General features: G+C 37.7%; 2 protein-coding genes across 4 annotated transcripts in view; one reads left to right on the top strand and one right to left on the bottom strand.

Annotated features, from left to right (window-relative positions):
• The window catches only part of Lrch (Leucine-rich-repeats and calponin homology domain protein), a 227553-nt gene that overhangs the window by 52032 nt on the left and 153240 nt on the right, over positions 1-22281 (bottom strand). The window lies entirely within an intron of this gene.
• Positions 9593-11286, top strand: LOC135697926 (uncharacterized). Its single transcript, XM_065217788.1, has 2 exons — positions 9593-10147; positions 10448-11286. The coding sequence occupies exons 1-2, from the start codon at positions 10105-10107 to the stop codon at positions 10930-10932; spliced, it is 528 nt and encodes a 175-aa protein (XP_065073860.1). The 5' UTR covers positions 9593-10104; the 3' UTR covers positions 10933-11286.

Here is a 22281-nt window from a genome sequence, read left to right as displayed (position 1 = left end):
AATTAACATTGTTCTACGATTTTCACTGAAGTTCTCAAGATTCGACTGAGGTTCAAATTATCGAAACTAATTCATAACTTCTTCCATACTCTAGAGTTTCCTGATGTTTTTAAAGCTGCCCAAAATATTTCTCAATTTCATTAAAATTCTCTATACTGTCCTGAATATCTTAGTATTTTTTTAAAGACCCCACCATTTCACTGGAATTGATAGCACTGCCTTTAAGTTCTACAATTTTCCTCAAGTTTATAAACGCTCACGGAACTTTGCCTTAAATCACTAATTATCCCTGGAAAGTCCAACCCTGAAGTTTTCTATGCTTACTTTAATTTCTCTAAATTGATCAAATGTGCCGGTAAATTTTCTAAATTCCCTGAATCTTCTTAAGTTTTCATATCAACCATAGAATTCTCGGAACATCCCATAATTCCACGAAACTCCTTGTAAGTCGCTGCAAATTTGCTTACGTGAATTAAATTATTCTGAAGCTATCTCATCGTCCTCGAAATACTCGGAACTTCACTAAATATAATGAAAAAATCGAAAAATATCAAAATTTATTGGAAGTTCTCTGGAATTTCTTGAAAATATCGGTGCTTGCTAAAAGTTATCTTTATTTTAAAATTAATGGAACTTTGTTGATGTTCTCTAATCAACTTAACGCAACTTTCGAAAAATGTTAGATCTTGAAATGTCTATGATGTAAAATACTCTCACATTTTCCGGATGTTCCTATAATTTTTGTTGCGTTCCAGAAATTTTCTCCGAGCAAAGCGAAGTTTCCGGAAATTCCCAGAAATTTTCTTAAAACTTCTTTAAGGTTTTTGCAATTTCCTTTAAATTTTCGTAACTGTCCTTCAATTCTATTATCTGTCTTGATGTTCTCGGAGCTTCCCTAAAGCTGTCAATTCTAATGAAGATCTCGTTTCTGCTTTAAAATAAATGGAATTCGCGTGAACGCCTTTAAATTTCCTGGAATTCTCTGGATTTCTGTGAAGTTCCTGAAATATATCTGATGTTTTCATAAATTTTCTGAAGGTCTCTGGCGGAACATATTGAGGGTTCTCGATTTCATTTCAGCACATCATGGAACTATCCTGAATTTGTCTAAACTAACACTTAAAGATTTTAAAACCAACCCAATAGTCTGAGCTAATCTTATCTTATCTTTCTTTATTAAAGAGACTTTCAGCCACCGTCTGAGCTAAAGTTTCGGAGACTTCCCCTTAAGATCTGTGGAATTCCCGAAAGATCTCTAGATCTAAATTTTCTGAGATAAATAGAACTTATGAAAAGTTCCCACAATTTTGCTAGAACGAAAATTTAAGACATTAAAAATATTTTGATCTTAGACTTACTTAAATGAAATAAAGCTGTTTATTTAAAGCTGATTGTCATATCTTAAAAACGTTTGAGTTAGTTGTTGCTGTTGTTTTACGCATTTCATAAATAGTTTTTTTTTTATTATAAACCTAGAGATTATCCGCCAAAGTTATAGAAAAACCTGGAAAACTCAGGGAACTTTATTTAATCAAAAGAGTGGACACCCTGCACATATAGTGTACATAGAAAAGGACGATCAAGCGTCAAAAAACTCTATACAAGGTCTTCTTCTTCTTCTTCTTCGCATTTCAAGCTTATTGCATATCGCATATTAGCTTATTGCATGCTCTCAACTTAGTGTTCTAGATGCTCTTCCACAGTTATTAATTGAGAGCTTTCGATGCCTGTACCATTTTTGCATTGGTATAATTGTGTGGCAAGTCCAATCATACTTCTATGCCCAGGGAAGTCGAGAAATTTTCCAATCCGAAAAATTCCTAGATCGAACCAGAAATTGAACCCAGCCACCTCCAGCATGGTCTTGCTTTGTAGCTGCGCCTTTACCGACTGAGCTAAGGGAGGCCCAAGGTCATCAACTTCAAGTTGTTCAAAAATTCGCCTATCCTACACACTGCAAGAAGAATGATCACTCTTAAAATAAATTCACGTTAAAAAAAGTTGAAAATAGTGACTTGTTACAAGAAAAGTGACTTAAGTTACTTGGCCTTAAAAAAGGAGACTTTTTAGTGACTGGCTTGAAAAAAGTAACCAAGTCACTAAAAAGTGACTCGCTATCATCACTGTGACTGTCACGGGAAAGTCATTTTTATTACAGGGCAGCCACTGAATTTGGAAAAAATCCCTATTTTTCCCAGGTGCCCAACATATTTTTCCCGGTTTCATAGAACCAGCTAACCATGGTAAAATAGGATCATCAATTGATGCAATTCAGCAATTTAAATGCACAAAACCGTAGAGACCCCTCCCTATTCTTTTAAGAAACAACGTAATCTACGGAATACCATTTGAATTCTTGAATTAAGATTACATAAGAAAATTTTCAAATTTTTGAAGCAAGACCAGCATTTTACATTCTTGAACTTAGTGAGATTTTTTACTTGAAATATGGCCTATTTTAAAGACCTCAGATTTAAAAAAAATCATGCCTCTAGGACTGGGACAATTTTTTTCAGAATCCTAAACACTTCAAAGCATTGGCAGAGAATTAAGATGAGAATGCCAAATGAGTAAAGGAGAAATGTAGACGAATTCTAGGGATAACTATTAAAGATTTCTGATGAGATTTCCAATATTTGACTAGACATTTCAGGTAATTTTGCGAAGAATTTAAAAATTCTGTAAAGAAAACTACAAGTGATTTCAAAGAAGAGACAATTATGGGGATGATGAGAATAATTTTAGTAAACTGTAAAGCAAATCGGAAGGAATTTCATGTAGCATTCAAAGGGAATGATGTAAATGATTCAAAGTGAATTAATCGTAAAGCAAACTTAATTGTCATTATACCGAACTTGCCAAATGTGTTTCAATTCTGTGACAAAACACGACTGTCTCATTGTCCGAAAAGCAAGTTTGTTTGTTTCTTAACATAGTTCAAAAAAAATATTTACAGAACTTTATAAGAATTCATATGAAGTTTTGAAGAATTTCAAGAAGCTCCCGATAGGGTTTGGAAGGACATTACCAAAATTATCCTCCTCAGAACCTTCTCTAGCTAATAAATTATCGCACTAAAGCTTCATGTTGATATTAGTAAAGGATTTCCTCCCAAACCTAATCGCCTTCTGAGAAGCATTTCATGGAAATTTTGGTATAATACTTTTCTAAATTCTACCATACCAAGAAATTTCTAGGAATATTTCAAGAGAATTGTAATGAATATGAAGAGAAATTAAAACACATTCTCACGCAAATTTTTATTAATACAAAGATAAATGTAATCCCTCTGCAATATTTCAAATTGATTTTTCGTCGTATTTCAATTTTTGGTGTAAAGTGAATGGACATCAAAAGAAAATATTGAAGATGGTGGACTTTGCAAAAAAATATTTGTGAAAACTTAATCTGAAGTAAACATTTTCGGTGTTTTAAATTTTTGTTTTCAATTTGAATTCAAAATAACCATGCAATTTTATTCACGATTCCCATTATATAAATTCTAGAATTAACTTGGAATTTTGCACTGAAGTACTATAGAATTCTTCTTATACTAACCAGAAAACTTTTCTCGTAATTAAGTTTGAATTCTCTTTTGGAATTTCCTTAAAACCCCTTCTACGAATTTGATTGGAATCCTCCTTAGAATTCCCTTGTACCTATTCTGAGAATACTATTCCTTTGAAATGCTTCTCAAAAAAAAACTCTCAGCAAAGGCGTAAGCGTGATTGCCTCTCACCCCAGCAGGCCTGAGTTCAATCCCAGTCGGCGCCGCCGGGATGTTCTGAGGCATAACATCTCTGATCACGCCTTCCTTCGGTAAGGAAGTAAAGCCGTTGGTCCTCGGTTCATGTGTTGATGGGTCAATAGGTAGGGTGGGGTTGGTAGCATTGGTGGCACGGAAAACGAGATCGACGGAAAACAACAACAAATCAAGATAAGCACAACCCGCCCTTTGCCCATATTTTTCGAATGATTTTTTTTTACAAAATGCAATGTTTTCACTTCAAATGACTTCTACATTTATTTACTTTTTTGTACGTACCGTAAGATTTTCTAAAGAGAAACAAATTTCATTTTCATTTTGCAGCGTTTGGAGCGCAAGTCAATCCAAAGCCGAGGATAAAGGAAGGGTAATGGCTGAATAGTCTATGCGTACCACTTGAACGCCATGGGAAAGGAAGGGATTGAAGAGGTCGGTTATTGGGGGGTTTGAGGAAATGACACATAGTACTAGATTTGTGTTGCAAGATGTAAAGAAACAGAAAATCCATCTCCCACTGATTTATCCTTTCACATATATACCAAATTGATAAAGCAACCATCAAAATAAGCAGACAATATATGATAAGGCTAGTTTTGCCTCCCTAAGCGGACCCCCTGCATCCTAACTATTTTGTTAATCTACTTAATGTTATTAAGTTGTCTAAATTTTCTTATCTAAGTTCGTTTGATGATTATGATATCTCATTAGTCTAATTTAATAAATAATTGAAATCTCTAATTTACCTAATCAATCATAACTCATGCTTTATTAAGTACCTAAACTGCTATGTTATCTAAAATTTAACGTGTTTCAAGTAATTTTGACTTTGATCTATATTTATTATATCTTAGATCGACCTAGGTGACACCTTCAAGTGACTAAAATGCTTCACTTTGAAATTAGTTTCCTAGCTCATTTTTAAATTATATAAGGTATATGCTCCAACTACACTCACACGTTTCCACTATGTCGTCCCACAAAATTACGTATGGATATGTCACAATAGAAGCACGCCACAGTGAAAATCCCGAGCCATAGTTCAAACACTTATCCCAAACCAAAATGAAGCATATATAAGATTAGTTACAATACCATGGTGGTGTTTAATATTGTTCCCTGAGTAATGCTTCAATGAAAACAACAATGAAAGCTTGTCACGCAAATAGAAGGAGCACTGTTGGGCACTTTCTGAAATATTTCAATAGTATAATTCCCTTGCAAACCCAAATAAATCTATCTGCGTAAAAAATAAATAAAATAAGAGTGATTAGCGGAAAAACCCGCCAGTATCACACCCAACGTCAGTGCCTATACGTAAGCGTACTACGACGCGGCTCTCAATAAAAGGAGTAACAAGTGTGATACTATCACTGCTAGACTAGATCTTTGGTTCTCACATGCAGCGGTTTATCAGAGAGGGGAAGCTTAGTAATCCCCATTGCTTGCCCATGGCGCCATTCTATCGCGGCATGAGCCAGCAACGCCGACCATAAACCTACCGTCTCAAACATTCCACTATAAAGCATGAAATTAAGCCCGCCCACCAACAGCAAGGTGCAAAAACTAGCCAAGGGGAGGGAACCTAAGCAGCGACCTTCTTTCTATAGCCTTTTTCTCAAAGGAACGCACGCATATGCAGTATTGGTTTGTTTACAATCTTTTGCTGCCAGCTGCTCTAACAATTTCAGTCGAAAGAATTGTCAAAAACTGTTTTGAAACGCTTTTACAAAGCTTCAATCTTCTCTAGTGAGAGCGAGTATTGTCGGCAACCAGTTTTTCTTCGGCAACCGCTCCATTTGAACTGCATGTAAATCTGCTGTTCTATTATCGGCAACTCGAAATCAGCTACAATTTGTAGTGCGTGTGTTTCATTTCAAAAAAACCTTACTAGATTGCTTTTTCTCAGTGGTAAAAATATAGTCAAATTGAAGCTGAAAGCATAAAGAATCGTTTGCATGCATTCAGCGAAGTGTTTTCGTAAGAAAATCCAGTGAAAATAGTGTTTCAATTTGGGTTGCCGAAAATAGTCTGGCATGCCGAAGCCGTCATTTCCCCTATGTGGACGGAGTATAATTTTTCAATGCTTGCATTAGATGTCTTAGATTAGCAAATAATGAAGCCAATGAACCAACAACTTTGGCTTCAAGCAAACTGTTTGTGGATGACGTTTCTACCACCGGAGTGGAACGGCGCCGGTGGTGTAGTGGTAAGCGTGATTACCTCTCACCCCAGCAGGCCTGGGTTCAATTCCAGTCGGCGCCGCCGGGATGTTCTGAGGCATAACATCTCTGATCACGCCTTCCTTCGGATGGGAAGTAAAGCCGTTGGTCCCCGGTTCATGAGTTGATGGGTCGATAGGTAGGGTCCAGGTGTGGGAGCTGCCTTCCTGGCATCGGTAGCATTGGTGCTCAGCACGGAAAACAAGATCGACGGAAAACAAAATCAAGGAAAAAAAATACCACCGGAGTGCAGAGAGGCAGCTTCCACACCTGGACCCTACCTATCGACCCATCAACTCATGAACCGGGGACCAACGGCTTTACTTCCCTTCCGAAGCAAGGCGTGATCAGAGATGTTATGCCTCAGAACATCCCGGCGGCGCCGACTGGGATTGAACCCAGGTCTGCTGGCGTGAGAGATAATCACGCTTACCACTACACCACCGGTGCCGCTGCGAAGAGTTTTGAATAGAGTTTTTTTAGAAGCATTTCAAAGGAATAGCATTCTCAGAATAGGTTCAAGGGAATTCTGAGGAGGATTCCAATCAAATTCGTAGAAGGGGTTTTAAGGAAATTCCAAAGAGAATTCAAACTTAATTACGAGGAAAGTTTACTGGTTTGAAGAATTCTATAATGGGAATCGTGAATAAAATTGCATGGTTATTTTGAATTCAAATTGAAAACAAAAATTTAAAACCCCGAAGATGTTTACTTCAGATTAAGTTTTCACAAATACGTTTTTGCAAAGTCCATCATCTTTTTTTTTATTTAAGGTCCATTCACTTTACATCAGAAATTAGAATACGAATAGTACGGAAGAAATGTAAGTACATTTAGAAGACATCAACATTATATTTTGTGTAACAAAAAATGTGAACCACTGATATCATGAAAAAAATTAACAATAAATAATTTTCAGGTCTGCCTAAAGTGGAAAAAAACAGTGAAAATTCAGATATTTTTTTCTAAATTTTTAAATTGTATTTTTTTTTTGGGTTTTAGAGGTTTACATAGAACAAAAATCTTTTCTGAATAAGGTCCAATTGATAAAAGTAAGTTTTGTCCATTTTTAGGTCTCTAACGCCTGCCAATTACCAATCCCCACCGGAGGCGACCTCCTTCCGATGTGACCCCAAGGAGCCACAGATGTCACACATCAATGTAAAAAATCTCAAATGTAGAGGAAGATTTAAGCAATTTAATGCAAAAAACCCCAAACGTTTGCGTTGTTTCATTTGATCACAAAAAAAAAATCTGCAAATCGTCGAGTTTTTGACGTGTTACTTGTATTTACCCCCTTAAAACATTTTTGGTAATTCATTACTTTTCCGGGGATGATATTTAAACTCATGATCTTCAGCGTTAGAGACATAGATGTTAAACACTAAGCCATGCCTATCCCCAACACTAATAGCTCTAAAAAAAACGCCAAAACAACCCGTTACATTTATTTAGTACACTCATCTTCGTGAAGAATTCCGTTAAAAGATTTGTTTTATGGTAAGAAAACTTAAATGGTTTCTGTCAAGTTGGGTTTAATTTAGTTTTCACCTTCAGCCACTTTTCAATAATTTGAAATTTAAGCCATTTTTGCTAATACAAAATTAAAAACATGCAAATTTTCATTTTAGTTAAATTCTGATGATTCTTTCTACCCCTGCGGATTCAGAAATGCTTTGTTGTTTTAATATTTCTATTTGAACACGAATGATTTCAAAGAATCGTCTTTGCGGCAAATGCAACGTAGTAGGGTTGGCCGTTTTGATGTTTATTAGGCAGATTATTAGGTGTTATCTTACCTAATTATTTTCCATTATGCTTTCTCATGCTAGCTGCGTTTGTATTAGATTAGATTAGATTAGATGATTCCTACATGAATATAAATAGCTGCAACCGACCTTTGGTTGACTTCTATGGTTGACCTATATTGTTGACAAATGCTGTTCTATCCGATGGGATTTGTGGCTTACATGAATAAACTTTGAATTACGCGAAATTTGCCATTGTTGCGTTTGCATCTTGGGTCGTTATGAATGCTCACTGTCGATGTTAAATTTTTAACATAAAAAAATTAAACACATATCCGATGGAAAAAAATCCAAGTGAATTTCACATAACTTCATATGATTTCATAATTGAAAATTGCACCACAAAATCGTATGAACTCTGCTCAATGAAATGTATGTGATGACACACATAGAATGTTATGTGAAATACAGATAAAAATCATTAATTTTGCTATCGGAAAAATATTATGTATGTTCCCTAAATAAACTATGTGAAAACTTTTTTCAGTGTACTAGGGCTTAGATCTAATTTTGGGCCTACTAAGCACAACCCGCCCTTTGCCCTTTGTGGATTTTTTTTTCACAAAATGCAATGTTTTCACTGCTAAAGAGAAACAAATTGTTGAGATATTGTTAAAAAGCTAACACTGCTCCTTGACCCCAAACTCGGCCTACAGATTCTAAATTAGGCCCAATGCATTGAAACGCCATTGAACTCACTTCGGCCTATCGGATGAAGATAATAATTGATTCGGTCGAAGCACTGCTTTTATTTTTGAGAAAAATGGGTGTAAACATTCATATCACGCGTTTTCATTGACTTCGTTCGGTAGCTATTGAACTAAAGTATCGTACCAAACGCACAATTGAATTGTTAACTCTGAAACAATGGATTTTTTTGATGTTTTCTGCTCGATAGGCCCACAATGGGCGATTAGGGCGAAGTAGTGCTCTATTCTATAGATCCAAAAACTAGAGATGGGCATAACGAATCACTTAGGTGAACGGCTCGGAGCCGGTTCATTCATATAGGTGATCCGGATCTTTTCAACGGTTCACCAGATCACTTTACCCTTTGAGTTCAATTTGAAATTTTATGGAAGTTCTCTTTTTAACGCAGAATAATTTCTTAAGCAACTCATTTTCATCCAATATTCATTAGGACTGGCAAGGTGAAGCTAATAGTTCTTTTCAGCACCGTATTCAGTAGGGGGTGCCGAAAACGGCCCTCACCAAGAACAACAAGTAATTTTTGGCAACTGAATCCCTAATGTATTCGATCTGAGAACTCAAAGAAAAGATTATTGATCCAACGATCCGGTTCTTCCACAAAAAATGAGCCGTGAGTCTTAAACTCTCCATACTGTTCCGGATCTTCCGGAGCTGAGTTGGATCTACCTAAAATCAACAACATCAAAACCATCCACCTCAACAGGCAACACTGCAGCAACAAGCCAACCGAGTCGAGAACCCACCCGGCAATGACCCTCCATCCACGCAGCGCCCGCATCACCATCATCATCATGTCGTGTATCAACGGTGGGCATCAACGTAAACATAAACCAACCTCGACAACGACAACAACAACAACAACAGCGCTCTGTCTGAGACTGAGAACCTCTTTTCTACATGTTGTCGTGTGCGCTCTCGCTCGACTCCTTCTCGGCATAGCTTATGTGTATGTACAATCCGGTCGCATAGAAACTGACAGCATAAAGGGGGAGATGATTATGGCCTGCGGCACCACAAGAGGAACTCACCCATTTAGTGTATGTCGCTGAGACTGCCGTCGTTTGTGAGCGATTCGATCCGTGGTCGAACGTTCTCCAGAGTTCAGTCCGATTCCGTGAGTGTGAGTAGCACAAGTATGCGTCAGGGTTGATATCGCTCAGTGAGGAAGCGCGTCTGCTGTCCGTGAGGTCGTCGGTTTTCGGCGAATTTCGATTGACAAACTGTGATTTTGCTTATCAATCATCTACCGGACAGTGCGGGTGACACTAATTGATTAAATTTTCGTGTGTTTAGTGCAGGTTTTGCAGTGCATCGAGGTTTAGGTGGTGATCTTGCTGGTAGCTTAAAGACAGCGCAGTGCAACGAAAAAGACGACGATCAAGAAGAGGACCGATCTTGGACGTATAAACATACGGAGGAAAGCTTGTTTTTTGCCTGATGCTGCTACCATCAAGCAGCCCCTTTACTGCAGCAGGAGGAACTACACTCGAGGGGTGATACTGAAGTGTATGCGTGTGTGTTGTAAGACGAACCATCTTGCTCACCGAGGTGTGTAAAGTGTGTAAATATAAGAACCTCACACGGAAATCGTTCCAGCAAAATGCTCAACAAGCAACTTCTTTCGTGGTTTCTCCTCAGCGGATGTAAGTATTCGAAGGTTGTTTTCGTTTAATGCAAAGGTTAATTTCTGTCCATGGCTCACGGGTGAGATCGGTCCAGGCACAGGTAGTTCCCTTTTGTTCTCAGCACACACAATTTCTCTTGCGTCGGTGTGGGTGAATTCTCCTTCGGACGGTTGCTACATGTTTCGATCCTATGATGTTTCTTTTGATTTATGCCTTGTGCATCTGAAACCCTTTGTCTGAAAGCGAGAATGTGTGATCTGATTTCGAGAAAATCCAATCTGATATGAACGAACAAAAACTTGTTCTCCTTCTTTGCAGTCATGATCGTGTGTTGCTCAGCTGATGCTGGTAGCTCTGGCGGAGGTCGGAGCGGGGGTCTCTACAACTATGGCGGTCTGTCCGCCGCCAACAGTGGTGCTCCTGCAGCTTCCTACTCCCGCAGTTTGAGCCCGCAACGATTCTACATGCCAGGAGGTCTAGGCAACCCCGAAGATCCGAACCGATACCGATCGACGACCCCCAGTCAGCAGTCCACGGCTGCTCCCAAGACGAACCGTATCTCCGCTTGGGGAATCATCTCGATCGTGATGTTTGTGATCATGATCGGAGCCGGGGCCTACTGGGGCTTCATCTGCTATCCTTTGGTGTGCAAGAAAGAACGAAACTACAACATGATGATGAACATGTCCTCCGCGACCACTGCCACTCCGACCAGATCGACGGAGTTTGAGAAACTCGAAAACTACTGCTCAAAATCGACTACCTCGAGTCGGAGCAATGACACCGGTATCAGCAATATTTAGAAGACTCGTGTGACCTAGGTCAGGAACAGCAGCTACTACTAGCTGATAAGCTCGAACAGATCAATCCAACTTACAATACAAGTGTGAATTTGAACGCATCTAGTTAAGGACTGCTTATTGCGCAAACTCAAGTTTTTCGGCTTGCCATACGAATAGGTTTTTTTTAGATAACAAATTTATACAGCTCAAGTGAACGATAAAAAAACGAATGTGAGACAGGACTAGAATTAAGGATAAGAACGATCGACTAAGTTAATTGCTAAGAGACTGATGTTTTGATTAATGACCCGATAGTATTACGATTGAATACAATCCCATAAGACAAGAATAAATGTATACAATTTTCCAATAATTTACGATTTTTCTACTGCAAATAAAACAAATTGGAAACAAGATGGCGACGGGTCCTTTTATTCCAATAAGAGAATCTCTCATTCTGCTCGTCCTATACAAGTTGGCGTAGAAACACCCAAGAGGAGTATTGAGATGTTTCAGCTCATTTTATTATCCCACGACATAAACTTGAAGGTCCCGCTCGACGTCACAATGAGCGAATGGAACGGCAATGGAGGAATTTCGAGCCTAAAGTAACCTGGTATTCATTCTCACTCATTCAATCGCTCGATCATATTTTTTTCCGCTGAGGTGGGAGAAGGGCGGTAGGGAAAGGAGTGAGAGTGACTTGAACTTGGGGCGAGTTGATTTTCTGTCTTATGCATTGTGATGTTATTTTCCTTTCGAATGCGTAGGGGGCTAGTGGGGTTTGATGGTCATTTTGAGCTAAACTGATGTTTTGTCAGTGCTAGAACGTGAAGCTGAACTTTTCCATACTAATCGGTAGATGACATCCAGACATGCTTTTGAGTTATTGAATATCGAATTTTATGGTGCATAAATCTATACAAAATTGAACGAATTTGTGTGTAGTGAGAGGTTCTTTAATCTCACCCAACATATTTTTTTTTTACTTTTAAATATGTTGAAAAATTACGTTTTACATCAACTACCCATTTGTATATGGTTGGATGGGAATGGACGCAAAAAAATTCTCAACTCGCGGGAGCGATTATTAAGTGGAACGCGGACAGCGGTTAGCAGAAGACATTGGCACGTCTTTTGGAGATTATCAATAAAAAGTAAATTAAATTCTAGCGAAGCATAGAATCACTGATTATATTTATTTTTATTATTATTAAACAAAAGTATAGATTTTACATGTTTCTTATAACTTCAACTTTTCATAACCTCGAATTTATGGCTTATCAGCTAAATAGAGCAGTAACTGAAAAATTGAAAATCGTGGGAATGAAGAAAAAAGAAACACAATTAAGACAACTAAAAACCCAATAAAAACTAAAAACACGAAAAAGGCCCTAAACATGTATAACAGAATATTCTGCTCAGTAAGCAAAAACGTTTGCCACTAGGCAAACGAGCTCCTTTTATTACAACACACCAATGATCGGTTTGATGTTATTCCAATGTGTTCACATTAACAAACCAAGCGATTAACGAATCTTGAATGTGGAGGGACTTGAGATTAAACTCATGATGTTTTATTCAGTAAGCAAAAATGGTCGCTTTAAGGCCACCAAGCCCCTTATATCCCATCATACAAGCTACGATCGCGTTGTTATTGCAACCAGTCAAAACCGGCCCCTACGGTGACGTTGATAACGATGTTAAGTTTCACAAAATATCAAGCAATGTTTCTATAAACCTCCTTAATATGATAGGACCTGGGATTTATTCAAACTCAAACTCGACGGCGGTGCCCTTTACACAAGAATAAGCCTCCTTTTTTTTTGCTACCGTTTCCCTTACTTCATAAGGTAAACTACGACTGACGCGATAATTTTACCAGCGTTCAAGTATTGCACATCTTTTAAGCTATCTCGACTAAACTCTTTTGCGTTTTAAAACGACTGTTTTCCCCTTCATATTTCACCGGACCGCCCCGATTATGCGTCAAACTACCGCATCAAAACCACCAAACCACACAATCAAACACGACCCGTCGTGACTACCGTCAGTCTTCATCCACCGCCTTCATGATCGTGTTAAGGACACACCTAACAACACATCAAAAACTAATTGGTCAAGTGCCAAGCTTGCATGTTCGATCGCGACATTTATTTTCTTAACAAATGATGCTTTAATATAAAAAAAAGTAAAAGATACGGCCGTAAAATTGACGTAGGATTACTAGCTCGGTATCAATATTTGGCGACTGTGTTAGGGAAACCACTTTTTGCAGGCAATCGGTGATAATTTTGATAACCATTGCAACAGTTTGACATTTGTGTAATTTGCAATAGTGACCTATTGAAAATTGATAAAGTGTTCATTTTAGTAACTTCGTAGAAAATTTTCCAATCGATTGGCTTGTTTAGAATTAAAATCCATCCACTAGTCACAGAGTTAAAAGTGGCCAAAACCTGACCACTATTCGTAACGCGGTCGATTTTGGTGTTTTGAAATTGCACCCCCAATATGTTGCCGAAAGACGTAATCCTACGTCAAAAATCATAATGAATTATTCGTAGGCAACTAACCGTAAAAATCGAGGAACATGCCTCACGCAATCGAGGCCATCCCTCTGGCAAATAGGAAACAATGAAAATAAATCACAATTACTCCCCCGCATCCACTCCCGCAAACAACACATCGGACCCGAATCCAGCGCAACCGGCATCCCGCCTACGCATGCCAACACCACCATCAGATAGGGGAAATTTTCTTCTACCCGATAGGAGAACCAGCACACGCGGACGAGCCACACCAAACCGACCATCAAACGCGATGCCTACAAAATCGAAAATGCATTCGACAAATGTATAAGAACAATCTTTAACTGGAACGTACTCACGTATATTTTTCTCTAGTCATTTTAAAACAATTCCTCCTCTAGCGATGCAAACCACACAATAACTAAATATCACTTTTCTTGTTCAAATCACTCAGTGCACAAAAGCAATGCACATCGCAAAAACCAACCAATAGATCAGCGCGGTCGAGTCACACCGGCAACAAAGAGACGGGACACAAAACTATTCAAATAATGCGAACACCGAAAAGCTACACGCCAGCACAAGGATAGCCCGAGCTCAAAAAAAAATGCAGAGGACCAAAAATAGACAATCGTTCTCGAACAGTTCTCAAAGCGAACGCTGGATGTTCATAACTAAACACATCGGTAAAAGTATTTAAAGAACTCTTTAGTAGATTTTCTGAAAATTAAATATAGGCACGTCAATTGATTTGGAGTTGGAATTTTGTGACGAGAAAAATCTCTGCGGGTGTCTATATCTACTAGTTTTGTTAAATAAAATTCCCAGAGTTTTCCAGGTTTTTCCAGGAATATCACCTAAAACTCCAAGTATAGAAATCAGGCTATCTTTCCCACCCGACTCATACATTGAGAGTTGACCATAGACTTTCTTTAAACAATCAGATATTACTTGTTTGAAAAACGCATATCCGGAGTGATTTGAGTTTTGAGAGTAATTGCATTTGTTAACAAACACGTCAATCGCCGATTTATCGCGAATTAAAGTAACGGCTCTTCAAGGAGTCACCTTAACACTTTGAAGTGTTGTTTATAGAATTTTGATTAGAATGTCCAATTAGGTTTGAGGAGAATTGTAGCGAAATAATTAAAATTTTATTCTGAGGAGAATTTCAAAGGCATTTGACTAGAAGTTCTAGGTAATTTTGGGAAGTATTTCAAGAAATTACTGAATTCAGGGAATTCTAAAGCAAATGAGTAGTTCATTCCCAGCATTCTAAGGTAATTCGGAATAGAATGATTTCCTTTGGCTGAAAATATTTTAATTGTTAATCATTCAATCGATCAATCAAAGATTCCAAAGAGAAGAATTCTGAGGAGAGCTTCGATATCGACAATAATTTCAACTGAATCTTATTCTGAATACAGCTATATATTTGCAGAATTCCAAGCTAGTTTAAGGGTAATTGCTAAGAGAATTCATAAAATTTTAAAGAGAATTTTCGCAAGGGATTCAAATAGTTGAATCCACAGGGAGTTTTGTGCATATTTCCAAAGATTTTCTGAGTAGCGTACCAGGATATTCTGATGAAATATGCAAGGAAACCAAACTTTCAATTGAATTCTAAAAAAAATCTCGTTAGGGAATTTTGCGAAGAATTTCAAAGGAATTCTCAGGAAAGTTTCCTTGCAATTCTGAAGTAAATTCCAATAAAATTCTGGGAGAATACTTCCTAAAATCACAAGCACAAACACCAAGAAATTTCAGGAGAATATTTCAAATGAATGTCAGTGATAATTATAGTGAGAAATTGAAGCAAATTCTCATGAGAGTTCATTGTAGAGAGAATTTCGATAGATTACTGGAGGGGATTTCTAAAGTGATATGCAGAGAATTACGAAGGTTATTATGAAAAAAAAAACTTCAAGAAAATGCTTGAAACATCCTGAAAGCATCTCTGAAGACATCATGAGATGTTTCTAAGGAAATTCTTGAGAAAAAATCCCAATATATCATATGAAGAACTATCTTCTAGAAATCCAGCAATTATCTAGTCAATTCAGAAATCAACAATATTGGATGAATGGCCACTGAAATTAAGAATTTAAAAGATTTTTTTTAGAAAATTCCTAGGAGAATCCTTGACAAACTGAAAAGAATCTAATCGTAATGTTTTGAAGAAATTTAAATGAAATCTGATGAAAATTTGAAAATGCATTGAGCCTGCTATGCTGAATTTCTATGAATCATGAGAATTCCATGATAGTTCTGTTTTGATTTTCAAGATGAATTCCAAGCGTAAATTTCCAAAAGGTAACTTCGCAAGAGAATTATGGTGAAAATTTTGAGCGCATTCTCACGTGAATTTCGGAGAAAATGTACTAAGATAAATATAGAGTAAATTATAAGCGTTTCCTGGAGGGGATTCCTAAATGGTGTGCAAAGAATTACGAGGGCTGTTATTGAAGAAAAAACTTCAAGGGATTGTTAGAAGAATCTAGAAAGCAACTCTGAAGATCTCTTGAGATGTTTCTAAGGAAATTATGTATTAGGAAAAATTCCAATATATCTTAAGAAGAACTATTTTTGAAAAATCTAGAAATTATCTAGTTAATTCAGAAATCAACAATATTTGAAGATCCCGAACACAGAAATTCAAGATTCAGCATCTTTTAAAACTCTACGACTTTGAAAAGTTTTACATTTGCATACTTATGTTTAAGTCTCCGAAGTCGCATAGGATTTTTTAATGATTTCACAAGTTTACAGCATATTTGAACTTTGTACGCTGATGGTCATTTCCCATGTAAAATTATGCGCAGAATCCAAAAATGTAGTCCAAAAAAATCTCAGTAGGATAGTTTTCGAGACATAGCTAAAAAAAATTAAAAAAAAGTTTTTACTGAAATACAAAAATCTTCGATTGTAATGAAGTTAAATTAATTTTTTAACGTCAAACTAAAGGTGATACAATTTGCCTTCGATTATTTAAACACAATTTTTCAGTGAGATTAGTGGTACAACCACTACACACATTTTTATTTACACTGCTTAAAAACTTAGCAGAAATTCATTTTTTTTTTCTGGGAAAAACGCAAAATACAAATAAATATAATAAACGAACCATTAGTTCAAAAAATACCACTAATATCACTGACAATTGGTGTTCATTTGATCGGAATTGTCTTACCTTTAAATTGGCGTTAAAATAATCGATATTACAACCGGAGATATTTCTATTTTAGTAAACAAACTTTTTTAAAGTAAATTTTAATTTTTTAGCTGTATCTCGAAAACTATCCTACTGAGATTATTTTGACTATATTTTTGGATTCAACGTACGATTTTACATAAGAATCATTGGTGAAAGATCCAAGTTCATTTTTTTTACTTTTATTTGTAAACTACTGTTTTCAATCCCAGTATAAGGTAAATTAAGTTGTTAAGTTCTTCTGAAAACCTCTGAAAAGTAAATATAACAGATGAAAAAAGGGTTAACACATTACCAGAGTTCGAACAAAATAAATACAAAATGTTTTAGATTGAAATCCAATTTCCGGTTATTTCCCGGTTCGTTTCAATTCCTAGTTATTTCCCGGTTCTCCCAGTTTTCCCGGTAGACTGGCCACCCTGGAATTTCTTAAGTGTTTTGCACAGAATCCCGAAAGTGTTAAGGAGATAATTACTAGAGAATACTGGAGAGGATTATTGAAAGGAATCCTGAAACTTACTTCAAAGACATTTTGGAATGATCCTAAGGCATTTCAGAGAAAAATTCCGAATAAATACCTAGTTAAGGTAATCCAGAAATTAGAAATTCTCCAGTAGGGAAAAAATCTGCTTCAGTCTGATCGCCCATTCCCTGCCTTCTCGAGCACAAAACATCAAAAATATCTATGGTTCGGCGTGAACGCGTTAAACAAACGTTTAGTACGATGCTTCTATTTAACAGCTGCAAGACGAAGTGTTGAAGAACTCAAAATAAGATCCCAAAAACAAAAGGTGCTCTTAAAGTATACCAAAGGCACACACGAATTCACTTTCTTTCCGCTCGATAGGCCAAAGAGAATCCCAACGGCTAATGGACCCAAGAAAATCCGTAGGCCAAGTTGAGCCGCCAGAAGCAGTTTGTCATTTTCAACAATAAACGAATATTTCGCGACCCCTTATCAGAACTAACGGTACATATGGAAAGGTAAATACATTTGGAAGCCATCTGTAATAATAACATTCCGTTTGGTGCTAAACTACGCTAGATTAAGAAAGACTAAGTACGGGTTGTGCATAATAGGCCGGGAATGGGGTAGTTAACCCTATGCTATCTTGGTCTAAGTAAGATTATAATAGGTATAAAAAATGTATGATAACAATCATATTCTCGGTTCTCTCGGTCCAAAGACAGAAAATCAATAAGAATTCTGTTCAAAAACCCAAAAAATTATTACCGTGGAACGGGATTATTTTTTTTAAATATATTTTAAATGATTTTTTACAACAATTAATGTTTTTTTCAAATTTGAAAGTACTGTCCTGAGTAATATGTCCAACTCCCGCAAATCCAAATCGTTAAATCGCATCCATATTCGTTCAAAATTGCCATAGTTGTTTTGGACCTAAATACAACTCGAAAGAGTATTCTTCCGATGATAGGCACTGCAGTCCCTCCCACAATGTCGAAAAAGTGTTCGAAATTTGCGTCAACATTGCACACCTCCTTCTAAGCCGCTCAAACTTAAAAAAAAACACCAAGACAAAAGGCAGCGATAAAAATTCGCAAACCAACCAAAGCACATTACTTCCATATGTAGCAAGACAATCGTACAATAGGGTGTTTCATTTTGAAAAAAGTGATGAATTTTTGATAGGCCACCCTCCAGTTCGATTCATAGCCCCAAAATATGAACCTGTGCAAAAAATGGTAAAGATTGATGAAGGTTTAGAGGTCGCGCCAATGATTTGGATTTTGTATGGAGATTTTGGTGAATTAGTATGGGAAATTATTGATTTTCGTTTACATTGCTCTAACTTTGGTTGTAGTTGTCCAAACGTTGAAAAAAAAAAATATGTGGTTGTCATGACAATGATCAACAAGCCTGTTGTTGTTGCGATGAAATTGGCGTTGTTGCCTTGTACATATTCATCTGTCAATTTACCCTATTTTGCCATTTTTTCACATTTTTATAATTCTTGATACGCTGCAAAACTGAGCGTAGCAACTGTAGGCTTTTTGTTTATTGCCATAGCAATAACATACTAAATTTTTTCGACATTTGGACAAGTAGAAGCAAAGTTATAGCGATATAAGCGATTTTTTAAATTCTTCCATAGTAATTCCCATACAAATTTCAAATCATTGGCGCGACCTCTAAACCTTCATCAATCTTTACCAATTTTTGCACAGGTTCATATTTTGGGGCTATGATTCGAACTGGAGGGTGGCCCATCAGAAATTCATCACTTTTTTCAGAATGAAGCACCCTATCGTACAATCGAGGAGTGGTACCTTCAAGCAAAGCACGAACTCACTTCGCAGCAATCTCCAACGCGTGTCGTCGACGACACACTTTGCCGAAGTGAATAGAACTCATTTTTTTTATTATTTTGCTTTATAATTTGCGAGAGTGGGAGTTTCTCAAACTTGTGTGCCTTCTTCCGACGACAGTTTTGACAGGAAGTTTTCAAAAGAATATCGGAAAAAGTTATTCCTCCTCTTCCGAATTGTTTTGCTTTTGACGTGGGTTGAATTACGAACGCAGAGCATGTGCGCTTTAAAGTGGATGGAAACTTTCAATTTTATGCTTGGTAAACTTTAATGTAGTGTACGTATGGAATTTAAAATGAAGAATCATTCCCTTCTATCAAGCAGCAGATGGGTGCTTCAAGGGAACTCGAAGCATGAGACTTAAAGTCTGCTTAAACTTAGTCCGCTCCTCACAGACACAGTTACAGTGACAAAGTAATTACTACATCCAGTCATTTCCTCGCAAACGACCGACACTTTAATAAATCCACACATGGCATTGGAATGGACGCGCGCGCGAACGAGAATGCAAAGGAAGTGCGACTCATAGACAGGTATGTACTTTGTACGCAAACGAGCAACGACGACGACGACGTGACGCGACATCAGACAGCAGCCCCAGCACGCCTCTTCCTTGCCGGGCTAATACATAGCAAGGCAAAAATGGCATAATAAAAACAAACCCGGTTTCATCATCATGATGTCATCAGACTCTTGTTGCGAACCTATATGTTTATGCTTGAAGGGATATGATGAACAACTCAACTCCTCTCGACTGGGAGCAATGAAAACCAAATAAGACCCCCACAAGTCTCCTTCAGCTAGCTGCTCCCAACTCGTCGTCGGTGACAGAGAAGACATGGCAGACAGATGCGAGTCATGTTGCTAATTCGATGCAAATTAGTGAGCGATTTAAGATGAATGTGGATGGCAACTAAAATTGACTAAATTTGCATAAACAGTATTATGATTTCGAACACACATTTCCGGATTTCATGGAAATTCCACAAATCCTTAAATTTTAAAGCCTCGTAAACAACTTAAGTGACGAAACGTCAACAGCAACGTTCGATTGAAATATTCGCACGGCACGAATCTGACATAAATTGCTATTGAGAAATTGACCACGCTCTGGGCAACTGCTGTGGATATCGTGGCCAAGGAGATTGACGTATCGTTGGTGGTAACGGCTAGAAGTGGCTTTTAGAAGCTTTTTCTTATCTGCCATCGTACTTAGTATTCCACGAGTTATAGGAGGAAAGCACAATACGGCCAAGAAAGGCGAGAAAAATAAAAACCCCAACATTGTCTGGATTTTTTGTGAAGTCGAACATGAAACTCCCAGCACGGCTTACTTACCCAAAGGATGAACGTAATATTGAAAAAATGTTCATGATTTGTTTGGACGTACCTGAAAATACAGAACAAAAACAAAAGGATTAACATATAAATATAACATGCATTTATTCTAAAACAACAATCAAATCTGTTTTTGGATACAAATCAGGTATAGTTTATTTGAATAGTTGATGAGATGTTGTTTCTATCACCATTTTTGACACAAAACATCAACTAGGGGCGCTGCTACAAAACAAATTCTGTATACAGATTCTAACTTCACCAAACTTTATTTTCAAGGCTAATAAAAGTATTGCAGTTTACAGACTTCGAAAAAAGTTCAGGATCCAATACAGCAGCTCTATGCCAAATGATGAATCGATCGGATTCGACCTTCTTCAATTTGCATTGTTGCATTTGTTGCCAAAATTCGGCCAATTCGAATCTCGCATTTTTTTTTTCAAAAAGCCGTAGGGTAGAGGCTTCTATGATGTTTCACGACACCTGAGAGGGGCAAGGATAAACCCAAGGATGCCTGTGAAAGACGCGAGTGGACAGTTGCTCACAGACTACACTGACCTCGTTGGATTTCAACACAGAAAACCGTTCCAATTTCACGGTAGCTGGGCAGGCAGTGGAGAAAGTCGAAAGATTCCAATATCTTGGCAGCCAGATAGCGTCGGACGGCGGCACCAAGAGCGACATAGGTGCACGGATTAAGTAGGCGAGGGCTGCTTTTGCCAGTTTCGAAATGTATAGAGAGCGAATCAGATCAGTCGACGCACCAAAATTCGAATTTTTAACTCGAACGTGAAGTCTGTGCTGTTATACGCCTGTGAAACATGGTGTGCATCAGCGGAGAACACTCAGAAGCTGCAGGTGTTTATCAACCGATGCCTACGGTACACAATTCGTGCCTGGTGGCCCCACAATTGAATCTCAAATTCCGAGCTTCATCGTTTGTGCCATCAGAAGCCGATAGAGACAGAAATTCGTGAACGGAAGTGGAGGTGGGTCGGCCACACACTACGACGGAGCGGAAACGAAATCTGCAAGCAAGCACTGGACTGGAATCCAGCAGGACATCGCAACAGAGGCAGACCCAGCGACTCGTGGTGGCGTAGCCTAAACAGTGAAATTAAGAACGTTGACCGAAATTTGACTTGGGCACAGGTCAAGGCCAAAGCTAGTAATCGCCCAGGATGGAAATCTTTCACAAAGGCCCTTTGCACCCCTGGAGGTGCGCAGGATCGTTAAGTAAGTAAGTAAGTAGGGTAGATGTACCAGCTATACGTTCACACCATAATAGCAACGTTTTGACCTGGCTCAGTCAATAAAGGCGCAGCTACAAAGCAAGACCATGCTGGAGGTGGCTGGGTTCGATTCCCGGTCCGGTCTAGGAGTTTTTCAGGTTGGAAAATTTCTTGACTTTCCTTGGCATAGAGTAGTGTGATTGTACTTGCCACAAAATTATACTAATTCAAAATGGTACAGGCATCGAAAGCTCACAATTAATAAATGTTGAAGTGCATTTAGAACACTAAGTTGAAAGCACGCAATAAGCTAATTTGCGATAAGCAGTAGACTTGAAATGCGATGAAGAAGAAGAAGAAGAAGAAGAAGAAGAAGAAGAAGAAGAAGAAGAAGAAGAAGAAGAAGAAGAATATAAGAACAAATTAATTCAATTAAAATTCTGAGAAACTTTCCAAAGTGTTTCTTACTGAAGAAAATTTCAAGATCATGCCGAGGAAAATTAAATCGGAGGATAGTTTCAACGAAATTTTGATTAACATTTCAATGGGATTGCGAGAAGAATTCTAAGAATATTCTGGTGATATTTTTTATAGAATTCGTATAGAAACGTTCCTAGTGAATTTTGAAAGAACACAAAGCAAATGCTGAGGAAAACTTCAAGTGTATTTTCATGTCATGAAATCTCCGTTGAATTTGGAATGGACTATTCTGAGGTCTTCAGAACTA

This window comes from Ochlerotatus camptorhynchus, unplaced genomic scaffold (genome assembly GCF_037179485.1).
Source record: "Ochlerotatus camptorhynchus isolate MF236.1 unplaced genomic scaffold, CSIRO-AGI_Acam_v1.1 ptg000080l, whole genome shotgun sequence".
NCBI lineage: Eukaryota > Metazoa > Arthropoda > Insecta > Diptera > Culicidae > Ochlerotatus > Ochlerotatus camptorhynchus.
The sequence above is the reverse complement of the archived record's forward strand: the minus strand, read 5'-3'. Positions and strand labels throughout refer to the sequence as shown.

Bases quoted from the DNA above. Each gene is read 5' to 3' on its own strand.
- LOC135697926 (XM_065217788.1), top strand. From the start codon at position 10,105: ATGCTCAACAAGCAACTTCTTTCGTGGTTTCTCCTCAGCGGAT. The intron at 10,148-10,447 runs GTAAGTATTCGA...CCTTCTTTGCAG, and splicing joins GTGGTTTCTCCTCAGCGGAT to TCATGATCGTGTGTTGCTCA.